Raw genomic sequence first — 8,946 nt, 5'->3', positions numbered from 1 at the left:
CAGGGAAAATAATTGCAAAAATAATAGCACTTATTGCAACCGCACCGAGAACCAAATGCGTTATTGTATTGGTTACGTTCATGAACAACATGAAAACTGTGGGTTCCTCCATGTTTTGCCGCATTTCAGATATTTAATTAGTCTTCAGAAAATATATTTAAATAATCGCGAAAAACCTTTCACTTTTATAATAAACGAGCACTTATATCAGAGCCACATATGGAAGTGACGATGCAACGTCCGTGAAATTTGTACGTTATGTACGACCACGTAAGTTAGGTAGGTCACTTATCTTTATATTTTTAGATAAATTCGCACAATTGATAGGATACCTTGTAGTATTTCGATAAAACGAACCCGGAACGTAACGAACTTTGTATTTTAAGTTTTTGCTCAGTAAAAATACTCATTATTGGATATTCTATGAAACTGGATTAACTTAATTCTAAATTATGCACGTTAATTGTAATAAAGTTTAGTCTGTTTCAAAATCTATGGTCTTCAAAAGCTATCATCTATGTAGTAATCAGGCAAAGAAGTATTTTCGGACTGATTTTCAATAAATCACTTTTAAAAATATTTTCCAAAGCCAATAATGTTCCAGCATTCGTTTGTAGAGTTAATTACAATAATAAAAAAAAGACAAGTGAATCTTTTGATATACTCGTAAAAGCGAACTTTACTAGTTAACGTGTACAGAAAACTAAAATTATATAATCGTATCTATCATATTAATAAAAAAATAGAAGTTAAAATGATTGATTATGAACAAATACTTCAGTAACTACCGCTGATAATATGATAGAACATACCTAATTTACTGGACAAGATAAGAATCATAATCGACTTTTAAGATGACAAAAGATAAAACAATAAAAATTAAGCCGTTGCCTATTCCATTCAGTTACAATTAAGTTATATTCATAACCACGAGTTAAAGTTTGAATTACAGGCAAATTTAAATTTAAACACAAAAAAGAGTTGGTATAATTTATGTTAAGTGACGAAAAGATCTCACATGAGGCATGTCTTTTCAAAAGAGTTTAATTCCAGTATCAACTTTTTTCAGTAAATCAAGAGAAACACAACCAATGGCTGCGTTCAGAAATAAGCAAATTTGATTATTATTATGAACCTCTCTATTAAATATAAAGGTTCATAATAATGTTAGAACAAGGAAATACTTTTAATGAAATACTTAAAAATTTAAATCTTAGAAAATAAGCATGCAACTATCTATTTTGAACAAAATTGCATTCACACTTGAAAAAATGCTAAAATCCCTTTTATCCTTTGGTACTTCTCATAGTGAATTATTTACATTGATCACTATCCCCGATTTTCCCACACCTTAAACATACCCCCACGCTTAATCAACTTACATATTTATTATGTACTTCACTTTAACGAACTGCAATTTGCGACACTATTTAGCGTCTCAACAGCCTTTTACTATTGGATATAGTAGCAGTTAATAGTGTTCCGATTAAAGCAAATACTGTTAAAGCGATAAGCAAATTGCTAGTTGTCTGACCCCTAGCTAGCCTAAAGATAGTTTTATCGAAACCTAAGCAGAGACCAATGAAGGCGGATACGAGAGTCAAAGTTCCTGCGCCGGAGTGTAAGAGTTTGGTGACGACGGTTCTTTCCGAGTACAAGTTGATGACTCCTCCTACAAGGCTGATACAGGTTAGAATCATCGCGATAAGGCCTGTAACAAAAACATTACATCTTAATATGGTCACAGACTCGAATTGATTAACAATAAGAGACTAACCAGTTAATATCAGAGTAATTTAAGACAGTTAAGATACACAAACTTCACGCCTGTATGCCCAAATGGGATAGGCAGAGCACACGAAACGTTACCGCTTCGGAGCCACTTTTAGCAATTTTAGGTTTTAAGTTTGACAAAAACGGTACAATAGTGACAGGTTGCTAGCCTGTCGCCTACGGTATAGATTTTTTTAAATAAATGATTTCTTCCAGTTTTTCCCTGGACTCTACAAATACTTATGTCACAGTAACTATGATAAATAAAATTACGTTCAATTACAAACATATGAAGCCTAGATTATATGATTAAAATAACAATGATAGACGTTTGTTTAGTTACGAAATAAAAGTAGGAATCAAACAATCCTCTGAATACTTAAATGTTCTTTTAATCTAAAAGATAAATAAGTATATTTTAAAAGTTCATAATGTTAAATTAATTAAAAATGATAAAGGGATGACTTTCCGTTAATTTAAACAAATGAAGAATTATGATTGGTTTTTTGGAGTCTTTTGTATTACGCTACTACGCTATTTCTACTACGCTACTTATGCAGCAGCAGCAGTTTAAGCAACCTGAGATATGTATGCATAGGAAAATTCGTGTCTAGATTCCTGTCCAGCGGTGGTGTAGGGGTTATGGTACGCAGCACGGATTGCTGAGGACCTGGGTTCGATTCCCAGCGCTGGTCTCTTTTTCTGGTTTTTCTGTGCATCCATGTCTCAGTTTGTATTTTCGATATGGTTTCACGGGATACCCGTAAAAGTAACAAATTTGGAGTTGAAATAAAAAATACAAAAAGACTCCAAAAAACCAATCATAATTTAATTGCTTAGTAGCGACATCTCTTGTCTGGGTGAGCGGTTGGTTCCGAAAGAGTGTGACGTCTCTCGATGAGAGCGGAACATAGATGTCGCTAGTGCTGCTGCATAAGTAGCGTAGTAGAAATAAGCAACCTGAGATATGTTTGCATAGGAAAATTCGTGTCTAGATTCCTGTCCAGCGGTGGTGTAGGGGTTATGGCACGCAGCACGGATTGCTGAGGACCTGGGTTCGATTACCAGCGCTGGTCTCTTTTTCTGGTTTTTCTGTGCATCCATGTCTCAGTTTGTATTTTCGAAGATGAAGAATGCAAAAGATACAAACTTTAAACATTGATCAATTACCAAATATTCCATGAGCATACTGGAAATTATTATTTATGTTACTGATCCTAATGCTACTGCCAGTGATAGCCAGGATAGCTCCGATGACCTGCATCACCCAGTGGTAATCCTTCTTATCGTGGTAACTCAATGACAATGACCATCCATTATGGGGGCTGAAGGTAAGGACCGCTTGAGCCATCATGATAATATACTGAAAAAAGGAATATAGGAATAATGCTAAATGATGTTTTTAATAATAATTTTATGTTTGTCACATGAGTATTGTTTTGTATTAAATTAATTCAAGTTTGAAAGCCATGTGACAATTACAAAAGGATATTGCAGCTATAGATTCGCTGAGAAAAAGTTTATGTTACTTGAGCTTCTAGATTACAAATTAAGCATATAAAAGTATGAAACATAAATTACGAGCTCTTCCTGAAGGTATTACAAAAACTAAGAATTTTTTGGGTGCTCTAAGGCGCCACTGCATTGGCGTATACCTGCAGCAATTAAGTACGAGTACGTTAAGCGGCAATTACGCTGCGTCGTTCACCTAATGCGGTCGCCGAATTTGTTTCAAACTACTTCGGCGAACGAACGTCGTCTTTAGTTACATTATTCTGTCCGTCTACTGCGACAGCCATTTTAAGGCGGTGGCAGCTGTCGCTCGCCGAATGCGACCGACTACCGTGTTATTTACACTTTTGCGGTCGCCGCATGCAGCGTGCTCGAAGAAAACATTAACCGTTGGGGGAGAAAAGTCCTTAAGTGGTGCCCATGAACCGGAAGACGATGCGTTAGCAGGCCTCTCATCAGGTGGACTGACGACTTCGTGAGAGTTGCGGGAAATCGGTGGATTCAAGTGGCGAGTTGTTGTTTATTGTGGCGTTCTAATGGGGAGGCCTTTGTTCAGCAGTGGACGTCTTCCGACTGATGATGATCATGATGATGACTAGTAAATGCATCGAAATAACGGGAGTTTATTAGAAGTAATTCTGATCTACTTATACATACCGCAAATATGTATCATGTTAAAAAAAACTGTAATTAACCTATGTAGTATGTATAAATAGTACTTACGCCAGTCACGCACAAGTAAATGTGTTGTGACAAATTATTTTGTTCAGGGAAGGCACTTGCAAAAGTAATGGCACCAAATGCGTTATTGTATTGATCACATTCATGAGCAATATGAAAGTACTGGACTCGCCTGTATTGTGCGGCATTTTGTTTTTCTATTTTTTAATTTAATGCACAATCTACTAAATTGTTATCACTTTTTTACCATTAACATGTATAGCGCTTCACAAAGTTCCTTTGCTTCTACTATTGTCAGTTTGGGTCATGTATTATCTGTTGATTATTAGATAAATATGTTTGTTTTGTTCATTTCTTAGTATTAGTTATATTTTGATAAATATTCACATAATCCATGTCACTACAATGATTGTCATAAGTTAAATGTTACGTAAATTATGATATAGGTACATTATTTTATATTGAATATATTAATGAAATAGGTAATAAAAAAAAATACATAATAAAAAAAACCTGTTTCTTTTTGGGATCGATTCAAAATAAAATTAATGACAAGTATCTTATCTATGTACTAATTTCAAGCAATTATTAAGTACAAATCGCATCAAGACCTTTGTGCGTTTCGCAAGTTAATATTATAGCTGATCCTTTGACCCACTGTCACAAAAAATTCTATTGCAACAAATATGGTGAATAACCAGGTGAAGATTTTCAGAGCGATTATGAAGTTTCCATCATCAATCCATTTTTTGAACGACTGTTTATCAAAACCTTGATGGAGACTGCTAGCAGATAGAAGCAGAGTCGCGATCCCAGTGGCTCCATGAATCCATTTGAGACCAATGAATAAGTTTACAGGGCAGGTCAACTTTGAAACTAATGAAGACAATATTCCGTTCAATACGCTTAACAATGTTGTAATTAGTGCAAATAACCCTGTAACAGAATAAAACTATTTTTAGAGATATATTTTGATTAATTACACACGTGAAATCCCAGGTTGGCTTATTTCCGATAATAATCTCTTGATGTTATTTTCATCGATAGAAAATCCCATTTTATCATTGAGGGTTAAATTAGTTACGAGTATAGACATCGGCAGTAAAACTTAACTTCAAACATTACCGAATACTATCTGGGCAATTGAGTTCGGAAGAAATATTTATGGTTTGATCAAGGAACTTCCATTTCTATTGGTGTGACATCAGACAGATAATATATTTGCGATAAAAAATAATAAGTTCTTAATAAATACTACAGTTCTTACCCAGAATTCCATGAGTAGTATTGAAATTGACGCGTTTGTCTTTCATCATTACAGCTGAACCAACGAGAACTAGTATGGTCCCGATTATTTCCAAGAACCAATGCAAGTTTCTTTTGTGACGTCGCTTTAAGTAGAGTGACCAGCTATTAAATTTGGTAAGAACTAAAATTCCTTGGCACATGAAGAGTTGATACTAAAAAAAAAGAACATTTTGATATTATACTTAAACGTGATTGTATTGTTATAACTCTTTATTATACACAAAAAATATGAAAATAACAGTTAACAAGACAAAGAGATGTATCAAGGTTTGTTGATTGTTTATAAAATACGTTCTGACCTAGTCGGGTTGGTTGATCAGATAATTACAATAATATAGTACTTATATGCGGAAATAGCCTTTGTAGAAGTGGATATATACAGGGTGGCCCAATTATATCGGTCAGTATGGGAAAGTCTGAAACTATACGACATACGAAAATTTCTTCTTAGGAACCATGACATCGATTTTAATAACAAGAAAAACTGCATGCATGAATTTAAAAAAAACCTGTACTCAGCTCGGGAATCGAACCCGGTTGTTTTGAAAAAAAAAAATGTACACTACTTCTATTTAGATATCGATTGTGTACGTCTTAAGAAGTAAATGTGTCCATGAAACATTATGTCTAAAATGAATAAAATGCATTGTTTTCACATACTTTAATTTATTTTAGTAGGTGTTCGAAGTGGCCACCGTTTTTTTCAATACACTGTTCAACACGGTTAGGTAACGATCTTATTATTGCATTTTGTATCTTGACATGGTGAATTGGCGTTAAAATTGACTCAATGGCTGCTTTAAGGTCTTCAACGGTATCATAGCTTGTTTTGTATACTTCATTTTTCACGTAACCCCACAAGAAATAATCAATCATTTCTTTCCCATACTGACCGATATAAATGAGCCATCCTGTATAATACCGAATGAGCTTTTATAAGTCAATTAAGAGATGATGAAGCCGTGGTGGCCTAGGGGTTTGACCTATCGCCTCTCAAGCAGAGGGTCGTGGGTTCGAACCCCGGCTCGCACCTCTGAGTTTTTCGAAATTCATGTGCGGAATTACATTTGAAATTTACCACGAGCTTTGCGGTGAAGGAAAACATCGTGAGAAAACCTGCACAAACCTGCGAAGCGATTCAATGGTGCGTGCGAAGTTCCCAATCCGCACTGGGCTTGCGTGGGAACTATGGCCCAAGCCCTCTTATTCTGAGAGGAGGCCTTGCCCAGCAGTGGGACGTATATAGGCTGGGATGAAGAGATATTAAAATAACTAAGTAAATAAGGTACAGTAGGTATAATGCAATTACGAAATTTATTTCGTTTCACTTACCCCCAATACACAGAGCACTATGTGTAATTCTAAAACACTCAAATTCGTTGATCTGCTTGAATACCAAATGCAAATCACCACGACCAAGGAGATCAAAATATGAGACAAAAGATTAAAGGTTAACCTTAACGTACAAAGCCAAATTTCATTTACTGAATTATATTTTGAAATATTTTCTGGCATATTGCAGGTTGACGCAACGTCTATCTCCGACTTTCTTGGTCCGATTAGTTCTGCTTTTCCATTGTTTGAAATAATTCATTTGGAGAGGTTTAATTCTTAACACGTAGTTTCGTTCAACAAACTTAGTATTTGAGTGGCTCTTCATGGTTGTTGACACGTCTGTTGATAACTCTGCTGATCGTTACGCACTATAGATTTTATGAAAGGATTGAGGGATGTTTGTTTACAGTAGACACATATTAATCAATACTTACGAGTTACATACTCATACATTACGAGTGCAATTGAGTCTTTAGTATTTAGTAGTATCTTAGGTATATGATTGTATTTTCTATAAGTTTATATTCTTAAATAAATTTTCCTTATACATTGAGTCTTGGAATCGCAATCCACTGCGGAACAGTTTCAAGAAAATGAATCGTTATGTTTAAGGAAAATTATTGTTACAATTTCTGCAAGAATTTGCTACCTACTAGGTACGTGTAGTGGTTCATAATCAAATTTTTTGCTTGTTGGAACATTTCAAAGAAATAGTGAAAATACCTACTACGTTTTGAGAAACAGTATGTAGTCATTGAGTTAAGATTGTCGCACACGTAACCGCTCGGCACCAGGTCGGCGCCACCTCACCTCATTTGCTCTCCTTCAACCAGGCGTCAACCATACGCAAGCACATAACGGAAACGGCTCAGCACCTCCGAGGTGTCCGCGCGGCTGCGGCTAGGTGACATCGCGCTTACGGCTGAGCGCTTAGCGAGGTGGCATAGCGATCGAATCGAAATTGCGAGAGAGACAAGAGTTTGGGCGTCGGCGGGGTGGCTGGGGGAACGATGGCGGTCTGCGCACCGTCCCCGTTCCGGCGGGGAGACGCTAGCGCGGCGGCGGCCCGACGTAAGCTTGATGACTGCGAGTTGCCCGCGCGCCGCTTGCGGATTACTTACTAGCTTGTGCCGAGGCGAGGCGATGCTGTTCCGATGCCGACATTTGTGCGTTACAGTATGGAATTTCTTACAAAGAATACTGGACGGCTCGAGTTGAGGAGGCGCCGATCCGGTGCCTAGCGGTTACGTGTGCGACAACCTCGCCAGCTCGAAATTATACGTCCAAGCGGAAAAATGCTTATTTGCAATACAACAACAAGGAAAACTGGTCATCTTGAATATCGTCAAAATTGGAGTCTTATCTATTTACGTAGAATCAGAAAAAGTACAATTCGTATTGAAATTTGCTTCGGACGGGAAAAATAGTCAAGTCGTGTGGACGATTTTCCATTTGTACCTACTAAATGACAGTAAAACCTAAAGTGGTTTTCTAACGCCAAAATTTGTGAACAGATGACACTAGCGAAAATCAATGAACATTGACAAGCTTTTAGTGTTTTACTCATTTCCTATCTAATCTACGGTGATATCTATTATCGGGCGATAATTTATGACCGCCAGTCGAAAATTTAACAAAGGATGTGTCAACAATTTGGAACGTTCTATTAACATATTAATAAGGAAAAATTATTACTGTTTATGAGTAGGCCACATTTGCCAAGTTAGTTGCTCTGCTCTTCTTTTGTATATATAACAACCAGTCAAGTGCGAGTCGGACTCGTTTCGGTTTTTATTCCCGTGGAGTATTTTGAGCTTGTTATTTTTTTTACAGCTCCAAGGATTTGCAGTCTCGCAATTTTGATACTCGTATCCTATACTTCGGACATGTGGCTCGACGTGTGTGGGAAACACTGCATAGACCAACTTGTAGCGCAGAGAAGGGTCTGTGGTAAAACCAGTGATGAAGAATCATTTGACGTGGTACTGACTACGATTGCTCTGTCAAGAGTATTAGGCAAAGATCATATTTAATTTTTGATAAAAATGGTTTTGGCAGACAGACCTACATTTTGATAACGAAACGATCCGTCCTATAAAAAAATGTTATTTTTTTTAGTTTTTAAGTTTAGTAACTTAAAAAGACTGAAAGGGATTGCAAAAGAAAAGAAAATGCGTTCAGTTTTTAAGCTTTTTTTTATTTTTGTACATTTGTTATTTTACGCAACATTAGTAATTACAGGATAAACCTCGATTAAATTGGTAAGCTGCAGTTAGGCACTTATTGCAAGACCATATAGTTACATATGTTACTTTCACTGTCTGAATACATTTCTCA

At 36.3% G+C, this 8,946-nt stretch overlaps 3 protein-coding genes across 4 annotated transcripts in view; 1 reads left to right on the top strand and 2 right to left on the bottom strand.

The window, feature by feature from the left end:
- LOC141435103 (ADAMTS-like protein 4) overlaps positions 1-8,946 on the bottom strand; it is a 441,311-nt gene that overhangs the window by 254,268 nt on the left and 178,097 nt on the right. The gene's annotated exons all lie outside the window — the stretch shown is intronic.
- LOC141435104 (ADAMTS-like protein 4) overlaps positions 1-8,946 on the top strand; it is a 135,209-nt gene that overhangs the window by 41,467 nt on the left and 84,796 nt on the right. The window lies entirely within an intron of this gene.
- On the bottom strand, positions 652-4,079 carry LOC141435114 (uncharacterized). Its single transcript, XM_074097686.1, has 3 exons — positions 4,009-4,079; positions 2,944-3,136; positions 652-1,711 (listed from the first exon to the last, which is right to left on the bottom strand). The coding sequence occupies exons 2-3, from the start codon at positions 3,125-3,127 to the stop codon at positions 1,431-1,433; spliced, it is 465 nt and encodes a 154-aa protein (XP_073953787.1). The 5' UTR covers positions 3,128-3,136; positions 4,009-4,079; the 3' UTR covers positions 652-1,430.

Source organism: Choristoneura fumiferana, chromosome 14 (genome assembly GCF_025370935.1).
Source record: "Choristoneura fumiferana chromosome 14, NRCan_CFum_1, whole genome shotgun sequence".
NCBI lineage: Eukaryota > Metazoa > Arthropoda > Insecta > Lepidoptera > Tortricidae > Choristoneura > Choristoneura fumiferana.
This window is presented reverse-complemented; position numbering and strand designations above follow the sequence as displayed.

Bases quoted from the DNA above. Each gene is read 5' to 3' on its own strand.
- LOC141435114 (XM_074097686.1), bottom strand. From the start codon at position 3,127: ATGATGGCTCAAGCGGTCCTTACCTTCAGCCCCCATAATGGATGGTCA. The intron at 1,712-2,943 runs GTAATTGATCAA...TTTTTGTTACAG, and splicing joins GTATGCTCATGGAATATTTG to GCCTTATCGCGATGATTCTA.